The sequence below is a fragment of the Silene latifolia genome, chromosome 9 (assembly GCF_048544455.1).
Source record: "Silene latifolia isolate original U9 population chromosome 9, ASM4854445v1, whole genome shotgun sequence".
Lineage (NCBI taxonomy): Eukaryota > Viridiplantae > Streptophyta > Magnoliopsida > Caryophyllales > Caryophyllaceae > Silene > Silene latifolia.
In genome coordinates this window covers 28371516-28390416 of record NC_133534.1, presented here as the reverse complement: position 1 = coordinate 28390416, position 18901 = coordinate 28371516, and the positions used below count along the sequence as shown (strand labels likewise).

General features: G+C 37.8%; 3 protein-coding genes across 7 annotated transcripts; all 3 read right to left on the bottom strand.

Annotated features, from left to right (window-relative positions):
- Positions 1 to 1469: 1469 nt before the first annotated feature.
- On the bottom strand, positions 1470 to 3566 carry LOC141599473 (7-deoxyloganetin glucosyltransferase-like). The gene is made up of 2 exons (XM_074419491.1): positions 2743 to 3566; positions 1470 to 2534 (listed from the first exon to the last, which is right to left on the bottom strand). Exons 1-2 carry the CDS (start codon positions 3242 to 3244, stop codon positions 1600 to 1602), a joined length of 1437 nt encoding a protein of 478 aa, XP_074275592.1. The 5' UTR covers positions 3245 to 3566; the 3' UTR covers positions 1470 to 1599.
- On the bottom strand, positions 2776 to 18283 carry LOC141599470 (disease resistance protein RGA2-like). Of its 5 annotated transcripts, none has more exons than XM_074419488.1 (9): positions 17857 to 18283; positions 13529 to 16910; positions 12366 to 12517; positions 7878 to 8335; positions 7646 to 7719; positions 7120 to 7183; positions 6868 to 7023; positions 4935 to 5060; positions 2776 to 2883 (listed from the first exon to the last, which is right to left on the bottom strand). In XM_074419488.1, the coding sequence occupies exons 2-3, from the start codon at positions 16600 to 16602 to the stop codon at positions 12433 to 12435; spliced, it is 3159 nt and encodes a 1052-aa protein (XP_074275589.1). In that variant the 5' UTR covers positions 16603 to 16910; positions 17857 to 18283; the 3' UTR covers positions 2776 to 2883; positions 4935 to 5060; positions 6868 to 7023; positions 7120 to 7183; positions 7646 to 7719; positions 7878 to 8335; positions 12366 to 12432. The 5 variants fall into 5 exon arrangements, with proteins under 5 accessions (XP_074275589.1, XP_074275588.1, XP_074275587.1 ...); XM_074419487.1 differs by having other exon boundaries at positions 17875 to 18283; XM_074419486.1 differs by lacking the exon at positions 17857 to 18283 and having other exon boundaries at positions 7646 to 7736; positions 13529 to 17190.
- Positions 8441 to 11862, bottom strand: LOC141599471 (7-deoxyloganetin glucosyltransferase-like). The gene is made up of 2 exons (XM_074419490.1): positions 10190 to 11862; positions 8441 to 9516 (listed from the first exon to the last, which is right to left on the bottom strand). The coding sequence occupies exons 1-2, from the start codon at positions 10692 to 10694 to the stop codon at positions 8582 to 8584; spliced, it is 1440 nt and encodes a 479-aa protein (XP_074275591.1). The 5' UTR covers positions 10695 to 11862; the 3' UTR covers positions 8441 to 8581.
- Positions 18284 to 18901: the final 618 nt, after the last annotated feature.

The window sequence follows — 18901 nt, the reverse complement described above, 5'->3', positions numbered from 1 at the left end:
AGTTCATCAATTTTAATTCTCATACTCACCCTCTTACTCTCTCTCCTCCATTGTTCCAATTCTCATTTCTTATTTCATCTATTATTTTTCAAGTTCGATTAATTATTCTATCTTATTTAGAAAATCAAAAGGCTTTAAAAATATAACAATAAGACAAAGATGCAACCTAATAAACAATGTGGTTAAAACAATGAAATTAAACAATAAGAAAGGTTAATCCAGCAAACAATGAAATTAAAAACGACTAACTCAAAAGAGTGGAATTTGAGGAAGAACTTAAAACGTAACTAGGATTGGAACTAATTGGGGATTTAGATTAAGTGTAAACCCAAATCTGGGATTCAATATGGGGAAGAAATTTAGAAGATTGAGATGATTTTTAGATTCCCCAATTTGATTGGGATGTAATTTAGGTTTAGGTTGAATGATAGTGAAGTTAAAGATTTAGGTTAAAGAAGGGATATGTTTGGGTAAATGAATGGTATGAGTGAGGGGAGTGTAAAATATGGGTATTTTTGTCTTTTCATGCGTAAACAGGAGGTTCGTGGTCATGTGGTAATTAGTTATAATTCGAACCAGCAATATTGGTAGTAGTTTTTTAAAAAATATTACTTTGGTAGCAGTTGCTAAAATTTGGATTATAAGTGATACCACTTATAAAAAAACCCTAATAATAATATTACAATGAAATGCCTCAATTCGAGTTACTTACAAGTTATAACGAATACAAAGTAACGTCGGAAATATGTTGAATTTTTGCCATGGATTACATCTTCCCTTCAGTTTCTCAAAACATACTAATTTCATATCAAAACTTTGAAGAGATGTAGAGCTTGTCAATAGACCTGGCTAACAGATCAGGTCGTGTCGTGTTCGTGTCAACTTTAAACGAGTCATTACGATCTTAACCCTAGCCCGACCTAATTACATAAACGGGTCATTTGTCTCAACCTTAACCCAACCCATTTAATTTTTCCATAACTCAACCCGACTTGTTTAACTCGTTTATCTTTTAGCAGGTAACTTTTAACTCATTTAACCCAATAAACTAAACTAAGCTTTATACCCCTATTATCTCAAAAATGATGAATGAAAATGCATATTTTTTAAGTGGTTTGTTTGGATTATTGATTCAACCCAAATATATTATGACACTTTTAAATAAACAGGTTATTCATTTGAGGTTCGTGTTAAAAGAGCTCAACCCTAACACGACCCATTTAAATTTTGCGTCGTGTCCGTGTCAACCCAATTACTTAAATAGGTCACAAAGTCTTAACCCTAACCCGTTAACTTCATGTGGGGTTCGTGTCGTGTCAATAATTGCCACATCTACCTGGCAATGCTACTGGAAATGACTTAGGTGCTATCTAGCCCGGATTTTAGGAGTGATTTACCATTGAATAAGCACAAGCTAGGTCAAACAATCAATTTTGAAGAAGTAAAATAAATTCTTTTAAGCCCAAAAGTCAATTTGTAGAGCCAGAGGTGCTTCTAACTTTTACTTTTATTTTAAAGATTTTTAATGCATAAATGACAAATTATATGTTGTAAACCTATCAAAATAAATAAATTTAATACTTATTATGTTGTAAACAACTACTCTATATTGTTCTTCTCCGTGATGCACTTAACCAAGTCTTCAAAGTTATTATGGGATGAACCACCAAGTTTAGTAGCCTCCTCTGCTTTCTTCTTCCATTTCAGAGCTTTCTCCCTCATTTCTTTCCCCTTTTCACCCTCCATCACCTCTCTCACAACCTCTTCAACTCGGCCTCTTTTAACCTCACCCTCCCCAATCTCCACCCCGACTCCCCAATCATCACAAGCATAATAGCAATTTGTTTGTTGGTCTGCGAAAAATGGCCAACATATCATAGGCAACCCTTCACCCATGCTTTCCAGGGTCGAATTCCACCCACAGTGAGTCAAGAAAGCTCCGATAGCCAGGTGTTTAAGCACCTTCTCTTGTGGGCACCAACCTGAAACCAAACCCCTTTCCTTGATCTCCTCCATATACTCCTTAGACAAAAACCCGGATTCACCATTGACCAAATCATTCCGGATCACCCACAAGAAATGTTGCTTACTTTTAGCTAATCCCCAAGCAAACTCCTCGAGTTGTTCCGAGGTTAATATAGTTAGGCTTCCATAGTTTACATAAATCACAGATTTTGGACTTCTTTTATCCAACCATTCTAAGCAATTTGTGTCTTCCTTCCATAAATTTGAACCAAAGTTATGTAAATTGGCTTGATGGCAGAGCAATGGTAAAGGGCCAATGGCAAACATATTTGGTATCTTGGTTTTAATACCCCGTAGAACTTCGCCTTCTAGATCATCAAATGTGTTCAGGATTATGTTACCGGCAATTATAGCTTGACTCGCTGCCTCGATGTTGTAGTTGAACATAAAATCATGTGGATCTGTTGCTCTCACAAATGAAGGGAGGTGCTTCAACTTGACCCCATTTTTTAGTCCGGGAATCCAGTCGATTGGCGTGTCAAGGAATCCATTGGTTAAGCAGCTTTCATCTGCCAACAAAAAAGTAAATAATGAAAATTTAGTACTTTGAAGTTACTCTTTGAGACCACTTCAAAAATCTAATGGAAACGTTTGTCTGAAATTATTTCATACAAAATTTATTTGACTTGTGTCATGCGAAAAAAATAAAAAATACATATATGACTATCTAGAACCATTTGTTGATGAAAAGGTTAAAAGATAAAACTTTTCAGATACCTTTTAATGGAGAAAGGCCTCGTTTAACAAGTTCGTCAAAATGCAAAAATCCTAGGACAGCACAAGCACTTGTAGTGTAGAAAAGCAAAACTGGGATGCCCAACTCTTTACTGAGCTCATGCGTAATGTTGATGTGAGCATCTACAATCATACAAGTTATAGGAGGCACATCAGAGGAAGCACGAAGCTTCAACAAGAGTGACCTAAGTGCCTTCTTTGATTCTAAGAACATTGCACGAATCAATGCAGGGAGGTCATTTACGCCACGCTTGTTATCTGGAGGCAGGCCATCGGGAATAGTTTCAAAACGAAAATTTCCTAGGTTGTGAAGAGAGGGAGAATCTGAGGCCAAGGAATTGACTAGTCTGCTATAATTGAACTCAGTGTGCACAAAGGTAATGTAAAAGCCTCTATAATGGAGTAGCTTTGCTAGTTTGAACATTGGGTTTATGTGGCCTTGGGCTGCAGCAGGAATACAAACAACATGATGCTTATATTCCATCTCTAATCACTACTTCAGGAAAATGAGATAACGCTACCTGAAATCATTACTCTAGTAGAGCATAGTCTTTTCAAATGTAATTTAAAATCCCTTGTGGAATCGAATAACAATCTTATAAGAGGGTGGTACTAAATTTGGTTCACTCGTGAGACTACCAATAGGAGTTTGTGATAAGAAAATGAAAGTTGCCTAGAGAGTGGTCCTGTTCTTGACTAGCTAACTAGCTTACGATGGGTGGTTCGTCTACAGCCACAAAAAAAAGGGCAGCCTAAATCTAGTACGTACTTAGTTTTGTCCCGATAAATTTTTTGAAGCAGACCAAATGCATAGAAACAAAGAGCACCAAGCAAGTTTATAGTAAACGAATCATAGCAGGGAGATCATTTACGCCACGCTTGTTGTCTGGAGGCAGGCCATCGGGGATAGTTTCATAGCAAAAATTGTCTTGGTTGTGAAGAGACAGAGAATCTGAGGCCAAGGAATTGACTAATTTGCTATAATTGAACTCAGTGTGCACAAAGGTGATGTAAAAACCTCGTGGGTTTATGTGGCCTTGAGCTGAAGCAGGAATACAAACAACATGATGCTTAGATTCCATCACTAATATTTTACTCTTAAATGTCTTTTCAAATGTAATTTAAAATCCCTTGTGGAATCGAATACCAACCTTATACGAGGGTGGTACTAAATTTGGTTCACTCATGAGACTACCAATAGGAGTTTGTGATAAGTAAATGCAAGTTTGGCCTACAGAGCGGTCCTGTTCTTTGCTTATGACGACTTGTTGGTCTACGGCAACAAAAAAAAGAAAGAAGCCTAAATCGTACTAGTACTTGTTGTCACTATAAATTTTCTGAAGCAGAGCAAATGCATAGAAACAAAGAGCACAGTCGGCAGGGTAGAGCACATTGAAATATCATAACACAGTAACTACTATGTGATCCAGCCAGGCAAAATCATAACACAGTAACTAGCAGATTTCAACCACGCTATAACAATAATACCCATTGCCTGGAACTCTGGAAGACGGGGTAGAGCACAGTCGGACGTCCACATTCTTACACTTATGTAGAATAAAACAATAAGATTGTTTAGGAATGGCCCGTTATCATATCAACCAATCCGGACAAACATAGCCAAACACCCATATGCCACATATACTACCGAAGCAGTATCAACCATTTTCTAGTGGAAGGAAAAATTATTTATCTTGCTGTGCTGGCAATTTTGTCTCTTTGTCAGAAGTAATAACCTAGTTCAATTTAAATCACCAATAGTTCATTGAACAGCCAAAATAACTGAAAAATGGATTGAAACTTTGGTTAAATTAAACAATATTATTGAGTACCCACATTACAGATAATCGATTACTTCCGGAAAAAAAAATCACAACTCGGCTAAAATCAATTAATATCACAAGAGTATCATACTTAGGGAAAAAGGGTATTGCATAATTCCAACTTTTCTGGAAGCATTCGCTAAAATGAAAGTGATTAATTCATATCAGAAGAGTACCATACTCACCGTTGTTGTCGACGGTGGACATCCCGGTTTAAACCAAAAATATAAAAGAAAATGAAAGTGAATTTATAATCTAAGATTATATGAAACAACCCCAATTAGGAATTAAATAAAGCTAAACCAATGTAATCTAAAAAGTAAAAACTAGATGCATTGAGCAAATGATTACCTGTGTTGAGACTAATGAAACTTCAATGCATTTTCATGGCTTTACTCTGAACAATCATTGTCTATTTCGTGTAGTTGGATGGGGCAGCTGAGGTTCCTCATTGCTTCTGGAAGTGATGCTATGTCCCTGCCATATGTAGTAAACCTTTCAGTAAAATTCATATATATCTGATATCTCATAAACGCTGGATACGGGGTCGATAAATTTGAGCACACTTAACGGGAGTAGGGATGTTATTAGGGCAGGTAGGCGGTGGATGTACGAATCCCCGCACCGGTACCCACAAAATAATACTCTGTATCCGCCCCACCATTTATGGCGGGTACAAGTTTTATACCCATACGGCCATACTTCCATTGGGTGGAAATCTAGACCCGTACCCGCCCTACTTGCCCACCAACCAACTATTTGTCATAATTTTTGTCGATACTTTTTTCAATAAAATGTAGTTTAATTACTACGAATTTTCAAAGAATTTTATTTTATATTCTAATTTAAGATTTTCAATAAAAAAATTTAAATAAAAAACTCCATAAATAATCATAATAATATTAACTTTTTTTAATAATTGGAGGGTAGGCGGGTATTAGGTGGGTAACTGAGTATGACACAAAATTCACCCCCGTCTCACCACCACATGGCGGGTGGAATTTTTGAATGCGTACCCGCTCCACCACCCACGAAAGCTCTACCCCACACCTGTACCAGCCTCACTGACATCGCTAATCGGGAAGCAAACATAGTTGTCCCATGAATTATGGTTTTTGGAAGTTGTTGGGTTACCCCATTTTTTGTAAAATGGGGGAGTTTCCAACTCCTACATAATGGGTAATTAAACAACCTAGGCCCCCAAGGTCATTGGAAACTCATAGGAAAAAGAAACTCCAGCATGACACAACCAAACATAAAAACGCAATTTAGGTGAATTCTAATTTAGGAAATTAAATCAGGTGAACTGCAAAATAACACATGATTTTAATTCCCGTATAAACCAAACGAGTCCTTACTTTGGATCATTCCCCTCATTTACGACGCATCTTGCGTGATGATATGATGTGTTGGGAGTTTCTTTTCCTTTTTTAATTTTCGTTTAGTTTCTTTAAATCCCAGCCTCTCTTTTGTACCAAAATAAAACGCAATTCATATACATCTTAAATGAGAATTTGTGTACATCTTATACGTGTCCGCAACATATTACGAGAATCTTGTAAAATATTCATTGTGAGTTTGTGACATGCCTAATGTGTCTTTTCGAAAATATTAAGTTACTCTCTTATTTAAGACCAACTACTCATTTTTAACTTTCTCCTTGTATATTAGACACGAATAGTTTGGGTTAGATTAGAGGAAGTACTAGCTTACCATTATGCAAAAATTACTTTTAAAATTTTTACGTAGTACTTTTTTAGATTAAAAAAATGATAAAAATGAGCAAAATATTTTATTTTTTAATGTGTACGAATAGCGATTCATGTATGTGAATCCGTCAATTTGTAACAGTAAACATAGAGACAAAATTGGTTGGTTATGATAGAACGAGTCTGTTGAGATCTATTCCCATGTGTGTATTGGCATATTATCACACATTGGTAGAAAATGAGTGAAGAGACTAGTTTATAAGTAAGTGAATTACTCCTCCTATCACCCATCGGTTTTACGATGAAAGTCATGAAACCTCAGTTGCTTGTAGACCGGTCTCTTACAGTTATTTTTATAAGCCCGCTACGGAAGACTCAACAAAGTCGTCAAGTATCACAATTTATATGACTATACCGTAATTCAGGTGACATCTACATGAGTGTCTCTAACTCTCTAAGGTATTAGTCACAAAGGTAATCATCAGAAGTTCACAATTTGTGATTTATGGGAATTAAAAAAGCATAACATATCTCTCGACTAACAGAAATGAAATGCATTAATTGAAACAACTGACCATGTATATAAGGAAACATTGGATATATGTTGAATTTTTGGCCAGTCCACACCATTTGGATTGCATCTGCTCATCAGTTCCTTTGAACATGGATTTATCTCGAGACAACGAAGAGATGTTACGCTCCTCATTGCTTCAGGAAGCGACTTAATATCGCTACAACATAGAACAACCAATGATCAAATGCAGTTTAATATATATCATGGAAGAAACATCCAAAATATGAAAGATTGGTAGTTAATTTTAGTTCACCTGTGGGACTATCAACAGATCAGGATACGTCTTTGGTCCTGAATAAGTTGGCATACACAATATCCTACAAAAAAAAGAGCACCAGGCAAATTTATCGTAATATTATCTCCTTAGTTGAAAATCTAGCTAGCATACTAAAATTTTCATGGCAGTGATTCATTCATCTATCTAGGCGCTCCGCTCCACTAAGGCAGAAGTATGATACACCAAGTGTCGGATTCAACCACGGAACAACAATATTTTACCCAGTGTCTGAAAGCTACTTCAAGCAATCAGAATCTTATAGAGACTATACTATTTTCCTAGTTAGTTATGCATGCAATTAGTTTGTTCAATTAGCCTTGTAATCGACTATCATAACAAGGGCTGTTCTTGCATTCTTGAAATATATAGTACCGTGTTTACAACTTCTGGACACAAGTTTAAGCCATAGAGTATATGAATCACATATGATTGTGTATCCTTCACAAAACACATTCACGACAAAAATAACTAGGAAATGGATATGCATTGAACTAGCGTTTACCTGGGGGAACTAAGGAAACTTCAATGCACGGCCTTTGATCCAACTCAGCCGATTTCCATGATTTCCTCGGAACCCTGCCATATGTACAAACCTGTCATAACATTACATTTTAATGTGACATAAAATACCTCTTTCCTTTAAGATAATTGTTCTTGGAATACAACAATACTGCAGTGCAATAAGGCCTCCTGTATATAACGGGATAAGGGGGGTCGAACGTATGGAGCCTTACCGGTAATACTAACATGAAGAGGTTGTTTATGAGCTTAGCACGGTGAAAACTGCTTTGAGGTTTGCATTGAATGACTCACTCAATTGCGGGAGCTTGTTATAGTTTTATAATTTAGCAATAGATCCAAAATAGTCTCTATGCGATTCAACAAACAGGTATCTCACTGCAACATCCAACAGCTATCTGTCCTGGCAACCCTCGAAAATTCTCCCGAAATTCAATGTCAAGGAGTATAGGACAGCTCAAACCCTGAATAACCAAGCCTCCATACTCAGCAGATTCCTCAGTTTCATAGATCGGAGATTCTCAAGAAAGAATACCCATGGAATGACGACTTTTCTATTGTCAATTAATTCTGAGACAGTTCAGGATACAGGATTTCTCAAGTGACAACAGATAACGAGACACTCTCAAGCTTCTCCAGGGCAGTGGCATGCTGGAACCCTCCCCCTGACAAACTACCCACAGGAAACATTAAATGCGCATAATAACACGCAAATTTATCAAGTTATAATACGTAAAGAATCTAATCCCAAGAGTTGCAAATCAACAAACAAGAAGAATTCATTAAGTGTGACTTTCGATTTATAATGAAACTCGATACAACGATGCATACAAGTATAGTCTAAAAGGTCAATATGTGCAGAGCGTCACATAATGACTCTATTCATTGTTCCTTTTAACCATCCTAACAAGAATAACAACTACTCTGTATTGTTCTTCTCTGTGATCCACTTAACTAAGTCTTCAAAGTTATTATAAGACGAACCACCAAGTCGAGTAGCCTCCTCAGCTTTCTTCTTCCATTCCAAAGCTTTCTCCCTCATTTCTTTCCCCTTCTCACCCTCCATCACCTCTCTCACAGCCTCTTCAACTCGGCCTCTTTTGACCTCACCCTCCCCAATCTCCACCCCGACTCCCCAATCATCACAAGCATAAAAGCAATTTGTGTGCTGGTCTGCGAAAAATGGCCAACATATCATACGCAACCCTTCACCCATGCTTTCCAGGGTCGAATTCCACCCACAATGAGTCAAGAAAGCTCCAATAGCCGGGTGCTTAAGCACCTTCTCTTGTGGACACCAACCTGAAATCAAACCCCTTCCCTTGATCTCCTCCATATACTCCTTAGATAAAAACCCGGATTCACCATTGACCAAATCATTCCGGATCACCGCCAAGAAATGCTGCTTACTGTTAGCAAGTCCCCAAGCAAACTCCTCGAGTTGTTCCGAGGTTAAAATAGCTAGGCTTCCATAGTTAACATAAATCACAGATTTTGGACTTCTTTTATCCAACCATTCTAAGCAATTTGTGTCTTCCGTCCATAAATTTGAACCAAAGTTTAGTAAATTGGCTTGATGGCAGAGCAATGGTAAAGGGCCAATGGTAAATAGATTTGGTATCTTGGTTTTAATACCTCGTAGAACTTCGCCTTCTAGATCATCAAATGTGTTCAGGATAATGTTACCAGCAATTATAGCTTGACTCGATACCTCGATGTTGTAGTTGAACATAAAATCATGTGGATCTGTTGTTCTCACAAATGAAGGGAGGTGCTTTAACTTGGCCTCATTTTTTAGGCCGGGAATCCAGCTGACTGGCGTGTCAAGGAATCCATTGGTTAAGTAGCTTTCATCTGCCAACAAAAATGTTCTTAATGAAAATTAAGTACTTTGAAGTTACTCTTTGAGACAACCTCAAAAATCTAATGGAAACGTCTGCCTGAAATTATTTCATACAAAATTTATTTGACTTGTGTCCTACAAAAAATCCGAAGTGCTGTCGTTTATTAAACGAAGGGGTATACTATTTCCACAAGTAAAATGAACTCATCCATGTATGCTTGTGAGAGGAGAGTGTATTACAGAATCATTAAAACAATTTGTTTACACCTTAAGATAAGCCTACAAGAACCAACATGATCAACAAATTTAGTCAGCAGTAAGCCTCCAATGGAGCGGTCTTCTACGAATATAATATGACACCAGCTCATTTAACCACAAAAAAACTTCCCAAATTACCCAAGAATCCACTAAAAAGAGTATATCTATGTCTCGTAATAATCTTATCATGTGATTGTCTCTTAAGAGAATTTGTGTTTCATGAAATAGCAAGATTGTCATGTTTGAAATTGATTATCATGTGACGGGTTTCCCTCAAATTTGGTTTGGAAAAGTTCTTCAAACCTACTCCGTATATGACTATCTCTTACCATTTGTTGATGATAAGGTTAAAAGATTCCTAATAAAGATGTAAAAAAATGAATGAGACGCCCAAAAATTAAATAGGGAGTAAAACGTTTTAGATACCTTTCAATGGAGAAAGGCCTCTTTTAACAAGTTCGTCAAAATGCAAAAATCCAAGGAAAGCACAAGCACTTGTAGTGTAGAAAAGCAAAACTGGGATGCCCAACTCTTTACTGAGCTCATATGTAATGTTCATGTGAGCGTCTACAATCATACAAGTTATAGGAGGCACATCAGAAGAAGCACGAAGCTTCAACAAGAGCGACCTAAGTGCCTTCTTTGATTCTAAGCTGAACATTGCAGGAATCAATTCAGGGAGGTCGTTTACGCCACGCTTGTTGTCTGGGGGCAGGCCATCGGGAATAGTTTCAAAACAAAAATTGTCTAGGTTGTGAAGAGAGGGAGAATCTGAGGCCGAGGAATTGACTAGTCTGCTATAGTTGACCTCAGTGTGCACAAAGGTAATGTAAAAACCTCTATAATGGAGTAGTTTTGCTAGTTTAAACATTGGGTTTATGTGGCCTTGGACAGGAGCAGGAATACAAACAACATGATGCTTTGATTCCATCACTAACCACTACTTTAGGAAAATGAGATAATGCCACCTAATATTATTCTAATTGAGCATCGTCTTCTGAAATGTAATTTAAAATCCCTTGTGGAATCGAAAAGCAACCTTATAGGAGGGTGGTAGTAATTGTGGTTCACTCGTTAGACTACCAATAGGAGTTTGTGATAGGAAAGTGCGAGTTTGGCCTAATAGGTGGTCCTGTTCTTGGCTAGCATATGACGAGTGCTTAGTCTACAGCCAAAAGAGAAAAAGAAATCAGCCTAAATCCTACTAGTACTTAGGTGGTACTAATTGTGGTTCACTCGTTAGAGTACTACTTGGAGTTTGTTATAGGAAAGTGCGAGTTTGGCCTAGACGGTGGTCCTGTTCTTGGCTAGCATATGAGTGGCTGGTCTACAGCCACAAGAGAAAAGAAATCAGCCTAAATCCTACTAGTACTTAGTTTTGTCACCATAATTTTTAGAAGCAGACCAAATACATAGAAACAAAGAGCACCAAGCACATTTATAGTAAACTTATCCTTCTAGTGAAATATCTATCATGCAAAAGTTTGCAAGGAAATGAACCATTCATCTATCTATGTGATCCCCACCAAGGCAAAATCATAACACAGTAAGTAGAAGTTTCAACCACGCTACAACAATAATACCCATTGCCTGGAAGACTGCCTTACAGCGGGGTAGAACAGAGTCGGACGTCCACATTCTTACACTTATGTAGAAAACACAATAAGATTGTTTAGGAATGACCCGTTACAATAAGAAATGCGGCAAAAGTGTATAATGACCCAAAATCATATCAACAAATCCGGACAAACATAGCCAAATACCTATATGCCACATATACTACCGATGCTACGATACCAATGTTTACCGTCAACTAATATGCGAACATATAATCCCTCCGTCCCAATCATATGTTTACCTTAGATTAAAATACCCCTCTCAAAAGATTAAAAAAAAAAAGATAAGCAAATGATTTGAGACAGAGAGTGTGCGAACAATTCGTAATTCTGGTCTTCAAGTGGCTGTATCAACCATTTACCTTCTCTATATTGGAGACAGTAATCTACTGCTGTGCTGGGAACTTTGTCATTGTCTAGTTTGACCAATTCCGTGATTAGTTTTTTTTTTCCTTATCAACTACCGTATGTTCTTCAAATTTAATCATATATTTTGGCAGAAGTAATAATAACAATTACATTTACAGGTTGTTTTAAATCATATCAATTCCAAACAAAAACCTAATTCAATTTAAATCACCAATTGTTCATTGAACAGCCAAATTAACTGAAAAGATTGAAACTTTGCCTAAATTCAACAATATCACTGAGTACTCACATCACAGATAATCCAAATACTTCCGAAAAAATCACAACTTGGCTAAAATCAATTAATATCACAAGAGTATCATACTTGGGGATAACAGGGCAGCGCAGAATTCCAACTTTTCTGGAAGCATTAGCTAAGATACATTAACCAATAAAAGAAATGAAAGTGATCAATCCATATCACAAGAGTGTCATACTCACCATTGTCAACGGTGGACATCCCGGTTTAGACCAAAAATATAGAAGAAATGAAAATTAATTACTACTACGCCAATTAGGAAATTAATAAAGCTAAACCAATGTAATCTGAAAAGTAGATGCATTGAGCAAATGATTACCTGTGGTAGGACTAAGGAAACTTGAATGCATGGACTCTTTATTAGCATCTCAGAATATTTTCATAGCTTACTCTGAACCATCATCGTCTAATTCGTGTACTTGATGGGGGCGGTTAAGGTTCCTCATTGCTTCCGGAAGTGATTGTAAGTCCCTGCCATATATAATAACCTGTCAGTACAATTCATATATATCTGACATCTCATATACGCTGGAGACGGGGTCGATAAATTTGAGCACACTTATCGGGAGCAAGGATGTCATTAGTGCGGGGCAGTGCCGGATGTAGGCTGCCACACACGTACCCATCAAAGAATAACCGTCCGTACCCGTACCTGTCCCACTTATGACGGGTACAAGTTTCCATAACTATACCCACCCTACCAAGTGGAAATGACTTATACCCGCTCCATTTACGCACCAACTACTTATGTCATAATTTTTGTCGATATTTTTTTCAATAAATTGTAGTTTAATCACTATAAATTTTCGAAAAATTTCATTTAATATTCTAATTTAAGATTCTTAATAAAAAAGTTAATAAAAAAACTCGGCCAAATAGCCAAATTGGTAAAAAGAATGAAAGGTTCTCGCCGGATTGGTAAAAAAAAAAGTGACATTAGGAATTTTTATACCTGTACCTGCCCCCCACCACCCATGAAAGCTTCCAAAAAAGTTGAAATTGGTTATATGTATCTTACCTAATCACAACCGTCAATTGATAATCACACTGTCAATGTGTAAAAGTAAACATAAGCAAATTGGTTATGATAGTAACGAGTTTGAACTAAGTCTGTTGAGATCTATTCCCATGTGTGTAATGGGGTATTGTCACATTTTCGTAGAAAATGAGTGAAGAGACTAGTTTATAAGAAGCGAGTTACTCCACTTATCACCAATTGGTTTTAGGATCGATCACTTGTAAGCCAGTCTCTTGCACTTATTTCTATAAACCCACTACGAAGACTCAACAAAGTCGTTAAGTATCCCAATTTCTATAAGCCCGCTACGGAAAACAATTCATATACATCTAATGGGGAATCAACAGAAGTTGACAATTAGTGATTTATGTAATTTTGTGATTTGTGGAGGTCGGAGGAATTAAAAAAGCACAACATAATCTCTCAACTAACAAAAATGAAATGCATTAATTGAAATTACTGACCATGTATATAAGGAAACATTGGAGATATGCTGAATTTTTGGCCAGTCCACACCATTGCATCTACTCAGTAGTTCCTTTGAACATGGATTTATCTCCAGACAACTAAGAGATGTTAAGCTCCACATTGCTTCCGGTAGTGACTTAATCTCGCTACAACATATAACAACCAATGATTCAAGACTCGCTAACTTGCTTATCCATTCGGGTAATCCTCGAAAATTCTCACAAAATTCTATTGTGAGATGTCTAAGAGAGGTCAAATCCTGCATCCCAATAGGCAAACTTCTCATGTTCTCTAAATTGCTCAACTTTATTGATCTAAGATTTCGGCCAAAGAGTCTCCATGGAATGTCTTTTCCGTTATCAGCATCAGTCAGGGACAATTCATGACAATAGGATATATCAAGTGACTCCAAGACAGTCAGATGCTCGAACCCTCCTCCTGATAAACTTTTGAGTCGACCACAACTCTCGATTTGAAGGTGGCGTAGGGAGGTGGACCCGCGTGTTTTAAACACCTCACTAGCTCCTGAGAATGTCTCTGCCCAAGCCGCTGTTATGGATATGCTAGTTGGATGGCATGGTGGCAATGCTCTGAGGTCTGCCACATGACTTATTTTGACTTCTTTCACTTTCGAGTTTGGGCTACTTGTTTGAGTGATTAATTTTAGCCTTTCGTTCACCTCTCGCAATTCTAGAGTTTCTACTGTGGGGGAAGAAGGAAACGCGATCAAATTAGGACAGTGTAGGATTTTCAGTTTGGACAGACGAGGAAATGATGCTAACCATGACTCTTCCCGTTTCCACCATGCTTTCAACTTGAGCATACCGTAAAGTTTAAGGTACTTGAGAGAGGGGAAGAATATGGCACCATTACTAATGATCCTATTTGTTGGATACTCCTCCATGTACTCCACATTGTACAAAAAACTAAGTTCAAGTGATCTTAGATGCTGAAGTTCACATAAAAGTGGGAGTTCCTTCAGCTGAAAGCAATTTTCTAACTGAATTTTGACAAGATTAGGGAGAAACATTACCCAGTTAAGTTCAGCATTTCCCCAAATGGGTATTGTCTGACCTTGGTAGCCTCGCAATTCGAACCCCTTGAGATTAGGGTGAGGTTGTAGCTCTTCGATCAAATATTCGTGCGCCACAACTCTCTTGTCTTCATCATAGGCGCCACATCTTGATTTAAACTGAATCTGTACTGACTTGAGGTGTTCCATTTTTGCCAAAATGTCACCTTCCTTATTACTTTCTTTGATACTCGAATAATTTTCCGGGATTATAAACTCAATGCCGCCTTTTAGGTTCTTGAGGTCTATTAGGTCTCTCAACTGACCAACACTCTGTTTCGTCTCACTTGAACCAGTCATACCCACATAGAAGGCAGTTAGTATAGTTAAACAAGCCAACCTATGCAAACCTATAGGCATATTAGTCAATCTTCTGCAACCTCTGATGTCTAAGTGCCTGATGTTTACAAGTTTGCTGAAATCTTTTGGCAACTCTTTCAGGCTTTCACAATTCGCTAGTATTAGAGTTTGGAGATTATATAGTCTTGTGATGGAATTGGGTAAGGCGACTAGCTCTCGAGAGCCATGAAGGTCAAGATTCCGTAGATGTATCAGTTTGCCAATTGCATCGGGTAGTCTTTTAATGGACGAATGGTGCAAGGTTAATGTCCTTAGACACACCCAATTTTCAAGCAGTGGTTTCAACATACTTTCTGAATTAAGATTCGAGTCATATATACTCTCAAAAAGTTGAAGGTAAGAACGTATCTTACTCTTACCAAAGATTTCTTCTTCACAATGCTGCCTATCCTCATACAGATGTCGCGTTTTAAAATCACCCAAGTCATTTCTCATCGAACTAGCTGCACAAACCTCATCTCCGGCTACTTGTTGAGCAAGATCATGCATAAGGTCATGCATTTTACATGACTTCACATCGCCATGTTCATCCATTCTCACATCTTGAAAGAAACATCTTCGTAGTAGAATCGAAAATAGATCATCAGCAGCCTCTTCCATGTCTTGACCGGCATAGAATGGTTGAATGTATCCTTGTGCCATCCAGAGGCTAATCAACATCTCCTTTCTTATTCTGTAGCCCTTCTGAAATACAGCACAATAACGAAAGCACGTTTTCAATGGGTGATGCAGATTATCATAACTAAGCTTCAATATGGACGTAATCATACTGCCATCAGGACTTGTTTTCGCCAAGCATGCCAACCCATCCTTTTCAAAGGCTTCCCACTTGCTTTTGTGTTGGCCGAACAGAAGACTTCCGACCACTTTTATAGCAAGAGGAACGTTACAACATTGCTTTACAATATTCCTACCAATCTCCACCAATTCAGTCTGGTCTACATGTCCGTGTCCTTTGCCAAACGCCGTTAGCTCAAACAAACACCATGAATTTTCCTCAGACAGACCTCCTAATTCGTATATGCAACTATGATCATTTCCAATGATTCTTGCGGATTCTTTTGACCGTGAAGTTAGAATGATTCTACTTCCCCTTCCAAATCTCATTAAGAAACCTCTCAATTCTCGCCATTTGTAACAATCCTCGTTCCAAACATCGTCTAGAACAAGTAAACACTTCTTACCTCCAAGCTCCTCTTGAAATCGGGTTTGAACTCGTTCCTTGGACAATCCATCATCAAGCTCACAACCAGCCGACTCAAGAATCCGAGAAAGAATGTATTTCACATCAAATTCTTTCCCACCTTGATCAGAAACGCAAACCCACAACCTCAACGAAAAAACACATTTAACCCTTTCATCATTATACACAAGTTGAGCCAGAGTAGTTTTTCCCAAACCTCCAACACCAACTATAGTAACAAAACCGATATTTCCTTCAACACTTAAATCTAGTATCTTATTTAGTACAAATTCAAGGTCATCCTTCCTCCCAACAACATCGGGAGCATAGACATAAGAACAGGTTTCCTCCCCTCTCCTCCTAATTGGTTCGACATCAAACTTAAACCCAAACTTGGTATGATTAGCAACAATTCCATCTAACCTCTTTCGAATTCTCTTAACCTCTCGAGACATGGTGTAAGCTAGATTAATAGGGTTGTTAGGAGAAAAGAAATCGCGAACCTTTTTAGAGAATTTACTACTCTTGTCATGCTTCTTTAGCTCAGCTAGGGTGAGGACCTCATCAAATAAATCATCAGCATCGTATACAGAATTCTTGAGTTTGTCAATGAATTCCGCTTCTTCTATAGAGAATCGATATTCCTTGTCCTCTATATCGAGGAGAACTTTCCTTATAGTGATGACAACATCTTCAAGTTCTTTGAGTTGAGATTTGTAACCCCAAATGGAGAAGATCTCCTTAAGCTCCGAAGATTGAAGAGCTGCAAAAAGTGTTTGAACAACAGACAGTGCAACATCTGCCATTAGTTTCTATGATCTTAGAAACAAAGAATCGATATTGTGCGAGATTAATGTGTAATTATGAACAAAGATTGTGCCTAAACCCTTTTAAAATGGCTAATTGTTTCAATATTAGTACATTGCTAGTGTTAGCTTTGGTGTACGTAATTGCTTAGTAACTGCGAAATGTGGAAAATAAATTAATCAATGAACTCATGTATCTTTCCTATAAAAATACAAGGAAGTTTCATAGCATTACTAACGTTCACATTGATTTAGACTTCTTGTAGCATTACTTTCCATTCCGAAAAATAAAAAATTGGAGGGGTCTGTCTACTTTACTGCTTTTTTCTTTTTGTCGCCCATAAATTTTTCTAATGTCGTCCGAGCAAAGGAGGATAGTGATAGGACGCCACCGGCTGACGCCCAAATTGAGTGCCACCCTCTCACAACCATTTTTAATGGAAGGGGTCCCCACTCACCCAATGTGAGAGGGTGGCGCCCAAATTGGGTGTCACCCGGTGACGCCCTTTCATTTTCCCCGAGGAAATGCCGATATTTTCCCTTTCTTTAACTATTTCCTTCCCCACTACGCTTCTCAGTTCTCACTACTCACTGTCAAACTGAACAAACTCATCCTTTTCCTGCCCGCCCCTTACATCTTCCCTCTTTAACAAGAGTAAGTCTTCTTAAGAGTTAAGACGGTCTTAACAACCCCTTTTTCATTTTTTACATTATTTAAATCGAATGTGAGTAAATCTAAACTTAAGACCGTCTAAAACAAGAATTTGTGCATTAGCAAATTGCATTAAAACATCAACAATTTACAACAGCAATTCTTAGCCTCTTTTTCTTTGACTATTGTAATTAATAATTAAATTTGTCAAGAATCAATGAAATAGTGTAATCTAAATCTGGTAATAATACCTTTAAATTTAAACTTACTGATTGAATGGGTAGACTGATGCGTGTTTGGTAGCACGTTCGTGTGGAGAAGACGAGGTGGTCATGTGAGATACTCGACCAGTCGACCGTGCCGTGAGCGGCTCGTGTGGCCTAAACCAACAGACGGTGAGTAGATCGCGTGGCCCATGCGACATAACTGTGGTCTGTGGCTGTCTCGTTTTCCGCAACTGTCTCGTTTTCCGCAACAAAGGGAGGTGTTGGGTTCCTTGTTTAGATTGTTTGTTGCATAAAAATGAACAATATGATATGATTTGTGACGGAGGCCATTCATCACAAACCGAAGATGGATTGGATAAATACCGTTTCAAAACAACACACTTTACAAAATAACACCACCCTATCTAAACATCTACTTTACGTCACACATCAAACCCTTTCAAAACATCAAACTCTTTCCCGCCACTCAAACATCAAACAACAATATTCATTCAAATCTTCATATTTTTCATTCAAATCTTCATATTCATCTTCATAAAAAAATGTGTAAATTACATCTCACCACCTAATATTTATCGTATTTTACAACTTACCACCGTGTATTTTGTTTATTACAAATTACCACCTACATTTCATGATATATATCCCAACTCCCACCGTATTTTATTTCCGACCATCATTTTACATAATTCCCGACTCAATAAGTAAATAAGCTATGATATGACCAAAGTGCCCTTCTTATATTCCCCCCGCCTCCCCCACAAAGTAACAACCACCTCACCAACATCTCCAAGACTCCAACCATCAATTATCAGCAAGTCAGCAACCACTTGTTTTTTCACATCCGTCCCACCGATCCAACCTCCTTGACCACCCCAACGCCGTTGATCAGCCAAAACATCGTACACAGCCATCATTAACTACCCCTCTACTACCCATAAATCTACCACTAATAAAAACACCCTTACCCAGCCACCCACCTCCTCCACCTCATAATTCACTACTAACCACAAAATGACGTCGGAGTTCAAGCAACCACCACTAAACTGTCGGAAATTAACCACCTAAA

Excerpts from the sequence above, each read along its gene's own strand:
- LOC141599473 (XM_074419491.1), bottom strand. The coding sequence starts at position 3,244 with ATGGAATATAAGCATCATGTTGTTTGTATTCCTGCTGCAGCCCAAGGC. Across the intron at positions 2,535-2,742 it reads AGGCCTTTCTCCATTAAAAG|ATGAAAGCTGCTTAACCAAT; the intron begins GTATCTGAAAAG and ends TTTTGTTGGCAG.
- LOC141599471 (XM_074419490.1), bottom strand. The coding sequence starts at position 10,694 with ATGGAATCAAAGCATCATGTTGTTTGTATTCCTGCTCCTGTCCAAGGC. Across the intron at positions 9,517-10,189 it reads AGGCCTTTCTCCATTGAAAG|ATGAAAGCTACTTAACCAAT; the intron begins GTATCTAAAACG and ends TTTTGTTGGCAG.
- LOC141599470 (XM_074419486.1), bottom strand. The coding sequence starts at position 16,953 with ATGGCAGATGTTGCACTGTCTGTTGTTCAAACACTTTTTGCAGCTCTT. Across the intron at positions 12,518-13,528 it reads AATGTTTCCTTATATACATG|GGACTTACAATCACTTCCGG; the intron begins GTCAGTAATTTC and ends TATATATGGCAG.